This window comes from Aristolochia californica, unplaced genomic scaffold (genome assembly GCF_029961685.1).
Source record: "Aristolochia californica isolate CCGP_79_NKW_82.1479 unplaced genomic scaffold, dmAriCali1.0.hap1 SCAF_5, whole genome shotgun sequence".
NCBI lineage: Eukaryota > Viridiplantae > Streptophyta > Magnoliopsida > Piperales > Aristolochiaceae > Aristolochia > Aristolochia californica.
In genome coordinates this window covers 2,975,602-2,994,010 of record NW_027182214.1, presented here as the reverse complement: position 1 = coordinate 2,994,010, position 18,409 = coordinate 2,975,602, and the positions used below count along the sequence as shown (strand labels likewise).

Genomic DNA, 18,409 nt, shown 5'->3' with positions numbered 1-18,409 from the left:
AGCATAAGAATAACCCATAACATCAACTTTATCGTGTTATGTGTACCACAATCCTTTTCCAAGAGCACCTTTTAGAAACTTAAAAATTCTATGAACATCTTCTAAATGTATTCTATGTGGGGATTCCATGAACTGACCAACTACCCCTACTACAAAAGAAATATTTGGTCATGTAACTATAGCATATAGTATCCCAACTATACATCTATACTAAGTTTTGTCCCTAAGCTCATAACTCGTGTCATCATGAAGGCGTGATTAACTATTGTAGGTGTCTCTACAAGATGGGCACCCGCTATCCCACACTATTCTAGCATGTCCATCACATATTTCGTCTAAGATAAAACAACCTCTTACTAATTTCAGGCTACTTCAATTCCAAGAATGTATTTCAACCGACCCAGATCCTTTATCTAAAAATGTTTGCAGGATCAAAACCACAAGAAACAATTACGAAAACAACAAAGACATGTAATGGTTAAGAAATCAAGCCCAAATCCCAAAAAGCTACCTTGCAACGTGTATATCTAGTTGGCTCTATTTGTCTTCTACGCTTTAGTCCACTATTTTGTGCATGAACATTCTTTTCCTTCACGAATATGAGAAGATCATTGATTGAAAAGAAATTGGAATTTCCACCGCAGCACAGAGTTTTACCCTGCAGAGCAACATTTGATCATGCAAACATACTTGAAAACTATCAAACCATAAGTTAAGGATTGAAAAAAATAAATGGAGAAAATAAAATCAGACATCAAATATATGAGGATACACAAAGTAGAGGACACACCGCAAAACATTTTATAGTCCCCCAAACATCTCTTTTGAAAGAACTCTCACGTCTTTCAATAGCTTTAATGATTTTCATCACTGATAACTGTTTTCTAGCTGTGGTTGGAACATATTAAGATGTTATACATACATATAAAAATAAATATATAAAACCAGCCATATGAGCAGGGAGAAAAGAACAAATTGCAATAATACCACATTTCCGACTTCTTTCTGATTCACATTGATCTGCCAACTGTGTTGAAGAATTCATTATAACAACCATCTCATCTAACTTGAAAGCTGCACTTTCTTGATCAACAAACTTCACAACCTGGAAGAAGAGTAACAAGTGGTTATTAAACCAAATCATGGGAATTCCACATAAGAACTATTGATTCCAAAAGAAGGTACATATAAACAATAGTATTTTTATTTTTATTTTAAATGATGCTGATTTTTATTAAGACAAAAGCTCAAAAGAGCAATTTACAAAGGAGGGAAGCTTCCCAAACAATGAGAGATTGCTGGGAAGTTCCGAATTTTGCCAATTTATCAGCCAAAGAGTTAGCTGATCTAAGAATGAGATTCCAATTACAATGAGTAGAAGATACAATGTCAGCAATACTATCAGTGATGGGCCAATGGTGCCAAGGGGGGAAATTGTCTTTGGAATACCAACTAATAACCGTCTTCGAGTCGCCTTCACTGATTAACTTGCCATCGAGACGACCCCTGAAGATTTGGAGGCCGAACAGCAGAGCACTAACTTCAGCAGTATTAGAATCAGCAATGCCCACCAGACTAGCATAAGAAAGAATAGGGTCTCCGCTGTGACCTCTGAACACACCACCTGCTACAGCTGGCTCAGGTATTACTACAAAGAAGGTACATATGACCCCTACCATGGTCGAGTGGTCTCCTCCCCCTACGTATCATCAAGTTAAACTTTGATGGCAGCGCCATCGGTTGTCCTAGACCTGCTGATTATGGGGGTGTTTTCAGAAACTCCTCAGGTGATGTTATCCCCTCTTATGCCGGTCCTTTGGGTAATGCCAACTCAACGTCTGCTGAAGTTTCCATCCTTCTTCACGGGTTGATCACCTTTAAGGAGTAACACTCCGGTCATCTGCTTATTGAAGGAGATTCCAACGTCGTCATTGGCTGGTGCTCGGATTCAGCCAATCCTCTGTGGCGCCACTAGCCTATCTTATACTCTATTTCTAATATTGTATCTGTTATTTCATGCTCTTGGAATCATGTAAACCGGTGACCAAATTCTTTTGCCAATAGACTAGCTAAAATGGGGACTTCCCTCCAATCCCTCATTGTTTGGGATGGTTCCCCCCCTTTGATGTAATCCTCTTCTTTCTCTAATAAATTTCAGCAATATTTCAAAAAAAAAAAAAATAAGGAGATTGAAAACCATACACTATTATGAATGCAAGTCCTCCTCAATGGTGCAAACTAAGTCAAAGTCAGCCAAAATTCAGACTGTTATCTTACTTCCTCCACTAAGGTACTTTGGTACCATTTCAACCTGGTTATATATATATATATATATATATATATATATATATAGAGCTGATCCAATACGAAAGGCGATTTCGTTTGAAACATGTGAAACGGCTATCTTAGTCGTCCGATCTTGATCAATGACGCGAAACGAAACGTAGTTCCCACTCCTTGCTCCCCTTACTTTCCCTCTCTTCTCATTTCTCGCCTCATCCCTCACCATCGCCATCAACTCCCGCAGCCTCGCCCGGGAGGACAAGGACAACAACTCACCCAAGAGGAAGGGCTCGGCGATAGGCCACGAACAGGGACAATGGCAAAGGAAGAGATGGAAGAAGGAGTAAGCGTCAGACTGGGACAGCGACTCACCCGAGTGGAAGGGCTCGGTGACAAAGGAAGAGTCGAAGGCAAAGACGAGGGTGAAGGAGGAAGCGCACGGGGAGGTGAGGCAAGGGTGAGGGTGAGGGCAAGGCGAGGGTGAAGAAGGCAATGCACAGTGCACAGGGAAGTGAGGGCGACACGAGGCTGCGGGAGTCAACGGCAATGGCGAGGGACGAGGCGAGCAATGGGTTAGGCAAGAAATGAGAAGAGAGAAAGAAAGGGGAGTGTGGAGCGGGAACCGGGTTTCATTTCGCACCGTTGATCAAGATCGGATGGCTGAGATAGTCATTTCGCATGAAATCGCCTTTCGTTTGGGGGGGGGGAGAGGGAGTCATGAACCCTCATGATTGAATGCCTGAAGTGGTCCATTTGGGAAGAATTATGAGGTGAGGGGCTATAACTGCAAATCAACAAGTTCACCAATTACTGTATACTGCCCTCTAGACTGCACCGAAAAAAAAAAAACCAACAAAGCCGTTTTTTTAAATGAAAATTTGATAATATAAAAGGCAAAGGCAAGGCTGCGAAGAAACAGCAAACTAAATCTTGGTAACAGACATCCAGCTGCAATGTTTGGTATATAAATTCACAAAATACCTCATATGTAGGTACAAATTTGACTATGAAAACTAAAAAACAAATTTTTTTTCCGAAAGATCTCAGAAACCAAATTTATTGATGATGAACATAAAACCTAAATGCATTATGGCATATATATTATAGCATGCATGCACCAAATGCTGCAGTTTTATCAATAGCAGGTAGGTTGCAGGAAGTATCAAAAGACATTGTAAAGGATACCTACTCTTCAAGATGAACTAAAAACAGCAACTCCAAATAATCTTAAAGATCGTAGATTTACCTTAGGACAAATAAGAGAAAGATTCTCTACGTCTGCAAGGCATACTTCACCAAGAGTGGAACTGTTAAACTGATTCATTGCTTCCTTTAAACAATTATAAGTAACATCTTGACCAAGCATTTGAATAAATCCTGAGTAAATATTTAAAAAGGTAAAGCTTTTCAGCAACTTCTTCAACCATGTCGGGCAAGCACAAAATTCACTTCCATGGGCCACCTGAATCATATCTGCATTTTTTATAATAAGTGTTCCAAATTCCTCAGACAATAAACAGTCCCCTGTCAGGGAATTGGTTAAGCAATTAGCAGACTCAAGAGCCTGATGAAGATTGCTGCAGCTCTGTCCACCAAAAACATTTTCACAACTTGAGTGCAAGATACTGTGGAGCATATCACCAGTTTTCTGACCTTTGAGGCACCTTTTCTGCTTTCCAATCAAAGTAGAAATATTAGAGTTCCTGTCTCCACAGACAGTATCCTCAGAAGCTATGCTGGGCTCTAACCCTTTTGTTGACATATCAGATAGAACTGACAGATCCTGCATTATGTCAGACCATGCAGTGTCTGAAGCTGAAGACATGCTTGTATCATGAGAATTTCTCAACAATGAACTGCTAATGTCATATTCTTGATGTTCTGCAGGGAGAATATTCTTCACTGTAAAAGGAACAAGAACGACGAAACCTTCTGAATCAATTGAATTATTGGTGATCTGAAACCCTGGCCTCATTTTCATTCCCTTCACAAAGATAACATACACATGTTTAGGAAGAAAACAAACAACAAAGATAGATATTATAAAAAATACATATGTATGAATAAATATAACATTTATTTGTTTTGAAATTGTGAGAATATCATTTTCTTATGGAATGTGTGAATATTATTGTTAAATTGGGTCCAAGGCCCTATCCCAAAATGACTAACCAACTTAGGAAACCTCTTTCCCAACTAATAAACTCAATATCTTTGTACTCACTAATCCATGTGTGACTATTCCTTAACACTCCCTCTCACGTGTAGACCATCTTTTGTGGCTCTACAAGTGGATAATTTAGGAGTAGGCAGTTTAGGTGTAGGCCCTCTTTTGTGGTTCTACAAGTAGATAGTTTTTAGGTGTAAACCCTCTTTTGTGGCTCTACAAGTAGATAGTTTTTAGGTGTAGGCCCACATATGAGTACCTGCTCTGATACCATGTTAAATTGGGTCCAAGGCCCAATCCTGCTTCTTTATAATCAAGGTTTAAGTGAAATTTTACAATAAGACAAAAATGCCCCTCAATACTCAAAATTACATATCTCCTAAAATACATGTCTAAATTGAATGAAAATATAACTAGAGATAAAATAAGACATTCTCTATCTAATAGCCATACTATAAGAGAAAATGTAATATTAAAAATATAAAAAATGACCAAAATACCCTTGAACTTGTATTTTAACACTACCCCTCAAGCTGGAGAGTAGATATCAAACAATCCCAACTTGTCACTAAAGGATACATGTTCACGTCTCCCCAAAGGCTTGGTAAATATATCTCCCAACTGGTATGAAGACTTTACATAAGGAGTTACCACCTTCCCCTGCATAACTGCATCTCTACTGAAGTGGCAGTCAACCTCTATATGTTTCGTTCTCTCATGGAATACAGGGTTGCTGGCAATAAAAATGGATGTCTGGTTATCACAATTCATAACCATAGGGTCAGGTAACATAAAACCAAACTCAAGAAGCACAGACTTAATCCACATAAGCTCACTAACTGTATGAGTCATTGCTCGATACTCTGCCTCTGCACTGGACCTAGCCACAACTGTCTATTTCTTACTTTTCCAAAGGTGCAGGCCCACATATAAGTGCCCGCTCCGATACCATGTTAAATTGGGTCCAAGGCCCTATCCCAAAATGACTAGCCAACTTAGGAAACCTCTTTCCCAACTAATAAACTCAAGATCTTTGTACTCACTAATCCATGTGGGACTATTCCTTAACAATTATAAACAGAGGAAAGAAAATACAGCCTATAGAGTGGGGCCACCCACAACAATAAGGTTTTGGAGGGAGGTTCCCTGTTTAGCATGGGAGTCCATTTAAAATTGTGAGAATATCATTAACAGAAGAAAAACATAGAAAAGTCCTTTTCAAGTGGTGAAATACAGCCACAAAAACACAGAAGAGTACAATAAAAAGGAAAGAAGCGATGAGCAAAACAACTATTGAAAGGACAAAAATTCCCTCAACAAGGTGGGTTTGGAAACTCATGTCACACTCAGGGTGTATGATCATCACTTCTTCAAGTCTCATCACACACAAGTACAATGGCATTGCAAATGTAAACAATCTCATCATAATGATTAAGGAAACACCACAAACGATTCATTTTCTTGGTCATCTTAATAATTGTAACCACTTAATCACCTTCTACAAGGGAAGGACCATAGGAATTTGCTCAAAGCCTAGCTCTTGCCAAAAAAACTACTCAACCAGCCAAATTCTAGAGGAAAGAAAGAAACACAAACGCACAACTTTAACCAATTAAGCATAAAGAATTCATTGAAGTTTTCTTCTGAAACATGAATTTGTGAAGAACTATCTATATGAGAACAAGAAGAAACAAGTAGGAAAAGAATGAAACAATGAATGGAAGAGCACTTGAATTTGACGGTTATAAATTTTGATGATTTTTCTACAAAATAGTTTTGGATTAAGCAATACATTTTACACTTCTAACAATCAAAAACAAAATACAAATTATACATCTAGATACAGTCATACACATCTTAGAAAACACTTAGATCAAAATGGATGTTTTCCTGCTTCGGTGTACCACATTTTGGCATTTTTTGCATGGCTGAGTGACTCATATATCTAAAAACTGGCCTTCAAGGTAATGATTGAAACAGAGAGAACTCCAAATTTGAAGCTAAGCTAGTATATATCATAGATGAGTGGCTTATTGAATAAAGATATGTGGCTAGTGACAAAGATTTCAAGTGCAACCTTCTTTCAAATAAAGTAATAATCCAACACCATATATCTAGTACAAGCATAATTTGGTAATATGCTGCACAGATATTGCACTATATTTCCAACACAGTATTCCTGAGAGAGACCATAGATAAGCCCAGTCCTTGACTCTAGTGGCTCAGCAAAACCACGTTAGATGAAGTTTTGCATTCCAGATATGTGCAAATCAGCAGCTGAAATCAATTCTGCATCCTGTATACGCAAACCAATGAGTCCAGACTCGATTCAATAGCTCGGACAGTTGACATCCTATGATTGGGACTTGGTTCGTCATTCCATACCAGTATTTCAGAGTTGCAGCTAGAACACAAATCAATTACATGGATGTGTTTCATACAAATGCAAACAATCATATGGCAGGTGGCTTTGCATCCAATAACGATAGTTGGAGCTTGAGGTCATCTTCAACCTCTGCAGTTTGAATTCCGACTACAAATTCTTGCTCCAGAAACTGCAGAAGAAAAGGCCAGACTCAATTGACATCACTCCAACAATGACTTGAGCAGCAATTGCAAGAAGAGCAAAAATATCTTGTTTTAACCCTCGGATCTTTTTTATTTTTTAAATGATGCTGAATTTTATTAAGAGAGAGCTCAGCAAATTACAAAGGGGGAAGCCTTCCCAAACAATGAGAGATTGCTGGGAAGTTCCGAATTTTACCGATTTATCAGTTAAAGAATTGGTTGATCTAGGAATGAGGTTCCAATTACAATGAATGGATGACACAATGTTAGCAATACAATCAGTGATTCGCCAGTGGCGCCAAGAGGGGGAGCTATCTTGTGAACACCAGCTGATGACAGTCTTTGAGTCTCCTTCAATAAGCAGTTTGCCATGGAGGCGCTTATTGAAGATTTTGAGGCCGAATAGAAGAGCACTCACTTCAGCAGTATTTGAAACAGCAATACCCACCGGCCCAGTATAGGATAGAATAGGATCTCCACTGCTGTCTCTGAAAACACCACCAGCTCCAGCCAGCCCAGGACAGCCTAAAGCACTGCCATCAAAATTGAGTTTGATGCAATCGCAAGGGGGGGGGGACCAGCTCCAGCAGGCCCAAGACAACCTAAAGCACTGCCATCAAAATTGAGTTTGATGCAATCGCAAGGAGGGGATTCGTTACCATCCTCTCCCTTGAGCTGCTTCTGAAACTCGTTTTAATCAATGCAGAATGGTGCCAAGGTTGGTATGGCACTCAGCTTGAGCTTGATCACGTGCTCAACCTCCCTCCTTGGAGATAAGTTTTTTGGTATCTCCTCCAACACGAAGTCCTGGAACTCCTTTATGACTTTCTTCTCTTCAACCAGCATAGACTAACCTTCAATCTATTGTTCATCTCCTCCCAAAGAAACAAAAACAATGGACTCTCCAAGCCTAAGACCCTTCTTGAGTGTTGAAAGTATAGCAGTTTTCTCCTTTACATAGTCCCCCACTCCAGAAATCATAAATGATCCATTTTCATCCATAATCCCTACTATTCCCATGTACTGCATTACAAAATGCCTTGTTATTACAAAGAAAATCTATTCCAAAAACTACATTAAAATCATCCATTGGAGCTACTACAAAATCAAGACGGCCTACCAACTTTTCGATGTTGACTCAGGTGTGCTTGGCCACTCCAAGCACAGCTTTGGTTTCAAAATTGACAGCTTTCATACGAATGTCATCTCGTTCCCAACTTCAGCATAGTCGCCTCGCCTCTTCCTCCGAGATGAAATTGTGGCTAGCTCCAATATCAATCAAGGCCTTCACTTGTTATCATTCAGTAACACATCTAGATAAATAAACTCTTGTTTAGTTTTTTTTTTAAAAATGATGTATATATTGACAGAGAGAGAACAACTCTTGTTTAGTTCTTACTGGAGCAACATCATTGAACCGATTTGAGGCTCGTCACATGAGTATTCAATGTCCTCGCCCTCTTTCATAACATTTAGTAGTTTCTTCTTTGGACAATCTCTCGCCATGTGATCTCCATCACAAATAAAACATGTAAGTTTTCGGTTGTTGGAATTACCTTCATCTGAGTGGTTCTTCTTCTTCTCTCCACTCTTGGAGTTCTGATCATCATTCTTGGAATTCCGATTAGAATAAGACTTCTTCTTGTGATCTCCTTGTGACCATTTCTATCGATGGACTTGGTAGCAGTTTCGTCAAAATTTCTCTTTAAATCCATTAGCTTCTCTATCATGGCCGAGGTTGTTGTTGCAAACAACTTCACCTCCCGACACATCAACGCTTGCTCGGCCCAAGGACAAAGACCCGCCAAAAAGGAGTATAACCAATCTTCATCAGTCCTATTAAGTGGCACTTTAAATCGCACTTAAAATCCTCCCACGTGTTCACTGAGTCTTCTCCACTCTCGGTATCACCAACTATCCTTCTTCACCATAGAATAGCATCATCAATAAGAAACATCAAAGCGATACTAACCTTTACTTCTTTATTTGTGAGTTTGGAAGCTTTGAAGCACTGCTCACTCTTGGTATCTTCGACTCCACTACCGCAAAACTCACTGGGCTACTGCAAGGCCTTTTGGTCTTCCACGACCGTCTCGTTGGGCCCCTCATCATCGAAGGAGATTCCAAGGTCGTCATCGATTGGTGTGCCAAGAAAATTCAACCCCTAGCGGCACTAGGATATTTATTTTGAAATTTTTAATATAACTTCCAATCTACATTGTACATGGATCCATACCCCCAGATCTGCCAATCACTTGGCAGACTTTCAAGCAAAACGGGGCTCTTCCCTCCAACACCTTGATAATCGCAGGATCGTCACCTCATAACCTCACTCTCATCTATGCATGGCCTCTCTCTCTGACCCTCCAAAAATGAAATCTTTCATTTGGAGCACATCAACAGGATAAATCTGACTCGGGTTCTATGCTATCGAGTACTTTATGTCTACTATGCAGCCAACTTGAGCACATAATAAACCACATTCTGATACGTGGACTACTTCCTCAATCTATTTGACCTCTTTATATGTGCCCCTAGCTCATGTTGTGGCTTTATGACTAGTTGCACCAGGAAACCTTTCCCTCTGTTGGGCTCCATAATGCTAAGCCACCCCGAATTTTGTCCCTTGGGGCATTTGGGGAGAACATAACCAACGTTGTTTCCATCAGCAATCATCCCCCTGGCTAACACTGTTGAACAAATCCTATCCCGGATCATCTCTTGATTATGATCTCTTGATACCTTTGAGGATATGAGTGGAGAATTCATTACAAGCAATTGGTACCATGTGGCCAACCTCTCTCAGCCAAAGCACATGCAACATGTGGAATGGCTTCCTCCTAAACCTGATTTCAGCAAACTCAACTTTGATAATTCCTCTCTTGCTAATCCCGACCTTCTAGATATGGCAGAATTTTACGAAGCTCCAAAAAAATGGTCATATTGGTCCATTCGCCTACCCTCTTGACATAACTAACTCCATCTTAGCTGAGCTTCAAGTGCTCTATATGGGCTTCAAATTTTCAGAGATTGACTCTTTTTTTTAAACAGTGATAATTTTATTACAAAAAAAAGTAAAAGAATACATCAAGGGAGGCCTCCCCTAACAACAAGAGATTGCAGGGAGGGACCCAATTTATCACACAAATTAGCAGCCGAATTGGCTGATCTAAGAACAGGATCGACTCTTACAAAAGCTTCATGTTGAAGGTGATTCTGAATGCAGCAACAGTTGGTGTGTTGAAAACAAGGATCCTCCTTGGCACCAGGTAGCAGTTTTTTGGGGTTGAGGACTTGTCTAGAAATGTTGTTTGTAAGTGGTTTCATATTCCTAGGTCAACTACTGGTGTTGCTAACTCTTTGACTAAAAATGGAGAATCTAGGACTATTCCCAACACTCAACAAATGAAATACCTCGTTATACTATTTCCGAATTTGTTTCATTAAAATAATTATATACTCAACGAATGCTATAACGTCACATCCTTGTTTCTGAATGTGCTTAACTAAAAGCACCGCACTGTCACTAATGTCGTTGATACAGACAGTGCACAAAACAGTAAGACAAAGAATAACCTAACAAAAAAATCGTTCTGAAATGTAAGTAACTGAAGTCAAAAGAACATCGTCACCTTGTAATAAAGATGAAAATTAGGTGAAGTTTTGGCAGGAGGAAAGAATTCCTTCAAAAGAGCCTTCAGTTCTCCAAAAGTGCAATCTGAGGATACCGAAACTCTTGTGGTTTGTCCGTCGAGGCTCCGGACCTCCACATCTATCCTCTTCTCTTCCATATTTTCGTAATGCTTCCGCCAGATATTCGGGCAATCTGACTGGAATTCGATTCAGGTCCAGTCAGTTCTCCGACCTCATTTATTCATAGTGTTTTTTCTGTTTCCTTTTTTTACTCTGTTAGAAAACCGTCATACTCAGTTTTGGCGAGCGTTTTGAAACCTAGGCCGAAATTCGGTTGGCGGGAGAGTGGCACGGACTACTGGAGAAATTCATTGAAGCCATGTTTTTTCACCTTTCACAATGCTGGAGCAACTCTCAAGCCTCTCCATTCATGAAGATTTTTCACCTTTTACACGTTTCCTTTTTATTTGTTACCTCTTTATTTCTTCTTCTATTGCTGACCCAACTTATATAAAAAAATGATGAGATTACTCATTTTTTATAGGTAACTCATGTAAAAAATACCTCATAAGCGAAGAATAAAAATACTTGACTCAAACTAGATATTGAACACACTCTTGTATTTTTAGATAGTGATTAATAGGCATTGTTTTGAAGTGATTTTAATATATATAAATTAAAATATATATTTTGAGGAATTAAGTACGTAAATAGAAAGATAGTAACTCTCATAATTTCAAGTAAGAATGAGACACTTTTAAACCAACATAAGGATAAAAAGTGACCAAGTTTGACTCAAGGGGGAGGTTACAAAATAATTCCTCTATGAATATGATAATTGAAAAAACTTTAAAAAAAATCTTCAATAAAAAAAATTAAATGGAATATAATAATGAAAACTTTCTAAACATTGACGTCTCATATAAGACAATTACTTTTTAACACAACTAGACCAATTTGGAAAGAAATATTCAAAAGATAAATTCTTGAGTAAAGGAGATTTAGGACACCTATTTGGAATCTAGAACTAAGAAACAAAATTTCGAAATCAAAATTTTCAAACTTTGTCAAAAAATAAATTAATTCATAATGAGAAAGACTTCTCCAAAGAAAACTAATGTATTATGAGATCAAATAAAAGAAACTTTAAAGGAAGAAAATATACTAAAGTTGGTAAAATCTTGACTAGATTTGAAAACAAATAAGAAATTCAACCAACATTAGCAACTCAAAAAGTGAAAGTAAAAATTTCGGCTTAAATTTGGTATGCAATAGGACACCAACATAACTTTTGATTCTTCCAATGTGGATATCTCTCTCTAGAAAGATCATATTAGAAAACGATTTATTGGGTGAGAAAGTAAACTCACATAGCTTTCTTTTAATGTATAATTCTCAATATAAATCGTAAGTAATGTTGATATAAACTATTTAGGAAGTTGAAGTTTTCTATTGTTATATAAAACTTTTTTGTTGCTTGACCTCAGTTGTTTCAGATGTCGTTTTTCTTTCTTGCAAAAGTTGTTTTCAATGATTTTTTTTTAGTTGGAAACTAAACTCAAAGATATTTCCAATAATATATAATTTTCTATACGAAAATACGGTAAGAAAGTGAAATATCCAATGAAAAAACATGAATTGGGAAAGAAGACTAAAGGAAAAAAAGAAAACTCTCCTTTTTTTTTTTTTTTTCTTCTTTCTTCTCCACCTTCTCATTTTCCATATGAGATATTTGCTAGCTCTAATACCATGTTGATTTATAGGGCCAACGCATAAAGCTAAGAGATCCCAAATGAAGGAAAGAATAGAGAAACTCGAGCTTTGGGAGAGAGGAGAGAAGAAACCAAGAGAGAAAAGGAAGAGGAAAAGAGACAGAGGCGTAAGGACGAATTTAAGCCAAAAGTAAGAGGTTTGAATACTCTACCTCATGCCTTGGGGCTATATTTATAGTTGTGTAAAGGTGTTTACAATAACTACAATGCCATTAGGGTTATATGTTTTATGTCATCTATATGGAAAATCTTTTTATTTACTAGCCATGTCACCCCCACACTCATGGGAGTCTTTTAACAAGATAAAAATACTCATGTTATTTTTACTTTAACTTTAAAAAATTTAATGAATTTATAAATCCTAATTTCTCTTCCTCTGATACTAGTACGAAAGGAAGACTCCTTTTTGTAACATTGTAGTGACAAAAACAAAACTTAACTTCTCTTTTTTTATAGTTTAAACAAAAAAAGACGAACTTTTTCTATGGCACCAAAGTGACATAATAAGAGAAACTTGTCTTCTCTTCCTTTATTGCTAGAATGATAAGGCAGGAGTTATTTCCTTGTTGCATCTGAGAGATAGAACAATAGAAGAAGAACACTCCCTTCATTTAGCTTCTTCTATTTCGTGTTTATGCCAATAAATTTTTTATTTTCTATATCTTGGCAGACATTCTTCTCCATGTTGGATATCTTAATAATTGCTCCAGAATGTTAGTTTCAATTTTCTTATGCACTATTCTTTACTACTTGCCTTTACATTATCTAAACCTTTCTACCTCTTTTTTCTAGGTTGATGGTCCATTCCCAGGGGGTTGGTCAAGATAAGTGGTTGCATTATGTTTTTTCGATTTTGTTACTACTTGATTGAGTTCCATAAAATGTTCACCAATTAACTTGAACAATGTTGTTTGGTGTTTTATAGTATATAAGTATGAAATCTTGTGCCAAAAGAATTGTGTTTTTTTTATGCCTTAATGGCATGTAACTCCCATCAATACTTACATTATTCTTTTAAATTCACATGTATTATTTTGTTTGATTTTAGTTTTGTCCTTAGACATTTTGCTTTAGTTTGTAGGTATGTGATGGTCTTCTCTTTGCTAAACTCTTATTTATTTTGATAAATATTTTTTATAATAATGGTAATGAACAACATAGAATAATGCCTCAAGCTGATTTTGTGCAAGTGATTTTTTCTAGAATAATGGTATTCATTTTGTAATCGTTGCATTCAATTAGGACTAAATGGTTGCTTGAAGGGTCATAATGATGTCCTAGATTTTCTTGAATGCTCTGTTATGCCCTCAATAATTGTTGAATTGAATTTCTTATCTTATAGGTAATTCAATTTTCTCTAATTTTATTCCCTAACTATTTTTACACAATGCTTATCTTAAAAATTATTTTATGTTGTTTGGCAGCAGGAAATCATTGAGAGAAAAGAAAATAAGAGAAAATAGTTAATAAATTTTATCTCACAAAATGATCGAGTTCGGGGAGAAAAGAAAATAAATAGAAACTTAAGAGAAAATTAAAAATTACATTTTAAAATTTTAATCATAATTTTTTTAAATATTACTAATTTTATTTTATTTTTTATTTTTCATGTGTATCCAAATAAGAGAAACTATATTTCACTTTCACTTTCACTTTCTCTCTCATTTTTATGGGCCTCCAAACAAGAGAAAAAAACTTATTTTTATTTATTTATTTATTTTAATATTTTTTTCTTCCTTTTATTTTCTCTCCACTTTTTGTGTTCCAAACACAGCCTTAAGACTCTTAAACTCTCATTCTATGTTTTTCATCTAACTAAAATGAGGAAAAAAAATTCGGAATATAAAAATAAAAATAAAACTATGTTTTACATGATAAATCTACTATTTTAATTTGTATTTGAACTGAAAAGGCCCATTTCGTTTCGGCCTACCTTTGTTTACTAAGAATTGGGCCCGTCTCCATTAGGAGTGTCTTATATGCAGTTTTTTTCGTTTGGCCCATGATAGCTCGCTCACCAGTCCCCCCTCCTCACTCTGTTTTAAGGGTTAGGGTTTTATCTTCTGGTTGGAGTCTTAAATATCTTCCTTCCTTAGCCGTTTGCCGCTCTTGTCTGCCTCCACCACCGGCAAGCGAAATGGTAAGCGCTGCTTCTCTGTTCTGTTCAACGTATATTTTCTCTTCTTCGTTGAATGTTACTGTCATTTTTTATTTATTGAGTACTCCGTTTTTTTCCTTCTTTTCGCCTCCTTTTGGGTTTTTCCCAATCTCTATGATTTCCGTTTTAGTAAAGTATGGCTTTGTTTGCAAAAGTCTGTTGTCTCGCTTTCATTCCTTGAGCGTAGAAATTAGGACTGGTGCTCTGAAGCACTGATCTTTGTTTTGCCGCTTGATCGTATTACTTCTAACAAATCTTTCTTCTCTGGCAAGAGTGATTCTCTGTAAGTGATTACCGTAGCGCTATATTTTGTGACTCTTTTGGGATGTTGAGCATTATTCCAGAAGGTTCAGAGTCATGAATTCGTTTTTTTTGGTTCAGGGAAATGTTTGTGTGTTAATGTTCAAAAAGAGTATTATGACGATGCACCTCTACTTCCATATTTTCCTCTAATTTTTCGAAAGAAAAACAGCCCAGGTTATTTTTAGTGGATCATAGATGTTGGAGTCCAGCTTTATGAGCTATATTCAATTTCATCCACTATTGGATATTTAATATGGCGGACTTCTTGTTTGTAAAATATGACAGCTTATTGTATATGATTTCTCATTTCTACCTGCAGGATGTCTGCAAGTGTCCCTATTATATGGAGAGCTTATGTGCTAGACTGTAGGCATGAGGACACTATAGGCCTAGATTGGAGCCCTTTTCCTTCTGACAATGATAACAACGGAACCTGCTGTTTACCATGTCTTAGGGTGCCTAATCTTTCATCCATGCACATGTCTTTTACACTATTTCAGTGAGACATAACTCAAATTTATTGTGTTCTAGTTTTTCTCCCATGGTGGAAAAAGTTTTGTTTTTCTTTTTGATCCATTAGTGAACATAGAGGTGCTGTATAGCCAAAATATCATGTTAGTGGTAGACTAAGTCGTCATTTAAAATTGTTCATAGTGGGCATGCAATTCTGTTCAGCAGTATCCTCTGTGATCTTTGACATTTTTATTGGTTTCTTCCTTCTATCTGACATTCTAGATATTTTTTTTCCTGTGGCCTTCTATGAAAAATTTCTTAACTGGATTTTTTCCCTTTCAGGCCCCCAAGAGAGGTGGAAAAGCTCCTGTACCAGCCAAAAAGAAGCCTGTAAGTACAATTCACGTGTTTAAGAAAGATTAATTTCCTTGAGCAAAATGTACATTTGGTTTGCTTTGAGTGAGTCTTAAAGTAAACATAAAGTGTTTTTTCTTGGATATCATCTGATACACTTATCTTCCCCACTTGCATTCAGCTTCAGTTCCATCTAAAATATGCAGGGGTGCTCATTGGGTACTGCAACTGGTACTATGTGATTTGTTGTCTTTTAAGAAAAGATGTCTATTCCTTAAGTTTTTAAGTTGAAGGATTTTTTTTTTGTTTGAAAGCATTCCTTTTAGATTTTTTAAACTGTTCAATTATCCATTATCTACTTCATTTATCTGTTCTAGTCATGATTAAAATTTGTACTTGGTTTGTGGCACTGTTAATATTTGCTAAGATCATTCCACTTAGAGGGTTCTAACTTATTTTTGTAGGAGAAAGTGGTGAACCCGTTGTTTGAGAAGAGACCTAAGCAGTTTGGAATTGGTGGTGCACTTCCACCTAAAAGGGACCTGCACAGATTTGTAAAATGGCCCAAAATTGTGCGAATCCAAAGGCAGAAGAGAATTCTCAAGCAGCGGTTGAAGGTTCCACCTGCTTTGAACCAGTTCACGAAGACCCTTGACAAGAATCTTGGTAAAAATCCTGCTATAGGACATCTTTAATAACTATTTACCAAAAGATTATGCATATTATGTACATGGGGAATTGAAGATTCTGAACTTCAGTTTGACATTTATGGTGTAGCTACAAATCTTTTTAAGATGCTTCTCAAATATAGACCAGAGGACAAGGCAGCAAAGAAAGAAAGGCTTCTGAAAAGGGCACAGGCAGAAGCTGAAGGAAAGACTGTGGAGGCCAAAAAGCCTATTGTTGTCAAATATGGCCTTAATCACATAACCTATCTCATTGAGCAGGTGAACCTGATCTTTCTTCTATATGCATTATGGGATTATATCTTTTGGTTCCATATGCGTATTATTAGTTTTCAATATTTTTATGCTTTTCTTATTTGGTGATATTTTTGACTATTATGATATAATTGATCTTTATTCATTTGCACCTGAATTGGACTTGGCATGATCCAATTATATTCTTTCATGAGATGAGAAGTATGCATAATTCGATAACAGACATTGTCTTTTCACAAATGTTTCCTACTGAATTGTGACCTGCTTTATTGCAGCTGGTGAAATGATTCATACCACAAAAAATACCCACGTGTTTCAATTCATGAGTTTCCTCCTTTCTCCCATGATAATTAGGAGGATGTAGTTTTAGAGTAGTTTGATAAGATGTACTCCTGCATGTCCTTTGGTTGCTAACATATTATAGTTTAGTGTTGTCTGTGTTATTGTATAGCTACCTTATAAAGAGTAGAAGCAAATTTCTGGCTGTTGAATTAACAAAGCAATTGGATAAAATATGTCAGGTTAGACAGAGGTGTGCTCATAAGTTTTGGAGAAAAAAATCTTAATTCATCTTATCAAGTAAAAACTAGTGTTCTATATAATATTAAGTGTAAGAGTGGTTGACTTTTAACAAATAGCTTCTCTAAGGACTTTTTGCTTGATTAGTAACCTGAGCACTCATAAGATTTGTTTATTACTGTATCTTCAGAGTTGGTTGCTGAGTGGCTATTTTTCTTTAACAATGCTTTAATGTGATCATTTGCAGCAAAAAGCCCAATTAGTGGTTATTGCCCATGATGTTGATCCAATTGAGCTTGTTGTTTGGCTTCCTGCATTGTGCCGTAAAATGGAAGTCCCATACTGCATTGTGAAGGGGAAGGCACGCCTTGGAGCGGTTGGTTTTTAAATGCTTTATTCATATATAATATATATATTTTGTCACATTCCTTCCTGATTTTCTGTATGTTGCATACAGATTGTCCACAAGAAAACTGCTACTGCATTGTGCCTTACATCTGTAAAGAATGAAGATAAGCTCGAGTTTAGCAAGATTCTGGAGGCTGTGAAGGTAATAAAAAAGGCATCCATTACAAATCTCATTCCTTGAAATGCATGTTCTCATGTGCCTGAAAGAATTGTTACTGTTTTCCTGTTCTTTCTTGATTTTTGGCCATTTACCTTTGTTAAACTGCGTTACTTGATTTGCAGGCTAACTTCAACGACAAGTTTGATGAGCACAGAAAGAAGTGGGGTGGTGGAATCATGGGGTCCAAGTCTCAGGCAAAGACCAAAGCTAAGGAGAGAGTCTTGGCTAAGGAAGCAGCACAGAGAATGTCATAGTCATTTCGCAAGTGAGAGAGCATTTCTAGGATTTATACTTTATTTGGATCTTCAAACGTGATGCAACTTCTTATTTGTTAGTGACAGGCGGTTTGCTTTTTGTTCTCCGTTTTATGTAGTTCAGGTAGGGAAACCAAAATTTTTCATTTGCGACATGTTTTTGAAATATATCGAGGGCATCCCATTACTAGCTATTATTCAATCGTATAGAAAGAAATCCCATTCCATGAGCCAATTTCCATTTTCAGGTGTTATCAGCATGATCTTTGTTTATTTTTAATTTTTTAATTTTTTGAATGCCGAAGCCTCTATGTATGCGTCTGCCTCTATGAACGTGTTAATGTTCTGGTTGTGGTTTAGTGTTAAGGATCGCAGAGGCTGGCTGATGGGATCAAAGGAATGCTTATTAAGATCGATATGAACTGGAAATCACGGT

The 18,409-nt window shown here is 37.0% G+C and overlaps 2 protein-coding genes across 4 annotated transcripts in view; one reads left to right on the top strand and one right to left on the bottom strand.

The window, feature by feature from the left end:
* Positions 1 to 11,050, bottom strand: part of LOC137965684 (uncharacterized) — a 107,427-nt gene extending 96,377 nt beyond the window's left edge. For 2 of the 3 annotated variants that reach the window (XM_068811995.1, XM_068811997.1), the window contains exons 1-5: positions 10,651 to 11,050; positions 3,530 to 4,267; positions 988 to 1,105; positions 791 to 888; positions 512 to 658 (exon numbers count right to left, since the gene is read on the bottom strand). In XM_068811995.1, coding sequence (XP_068668096.1) covers positions 512 to 658; positions 791 to 888; positions 988 to 1,105; positions 3,530 to 4,267; positions 10,651 to 10,809 — 1,260 coding nt within the window. In that variant the 5' untranslated portion in view covers positions 10,810 to 11,050. The remainder of the gene's footprint in view (positions 1 to 511; positions 659 to 790; positions 889 to 987; positions 1,106 to 3,529; positions 4,268 to 10,650) is intronic. The other variant, XM_068811996.1, reaches the window with a different exon arrangement.
* Positions 11,051 to 14,446: 3,396 nt separating this feature from the next.
* Positions 14,447 to 18,167, top strand: LOC137966208 (large ribosomal subunit protein eL8y-like). Its single transcript, XM_068812762.1, has 7 exons — positions 14,447 to 14,563; positions 15,680 to 15,727; positions 16,156 to 16,357; positions 16,469 to 16,638; positions 17,399 to 17,527; positions 17,609 to 17,701; positions 17,842 to 18,167. Exons 1-7 carry the CDS (start codon positions 14,561 to 14,563, stop codon positions 17,971 to 17,973), a joined length of 777 nt encoding a protein of 258 aa, XP_068668863.1. The 5' UTR covers positions 14,447 to 14,560; the 3' UTR covers positions 17,974 to 18,167.
* The last annotated feature ends 242 nt before the right edge of the window (positions 18,168 to 18,409 follow it).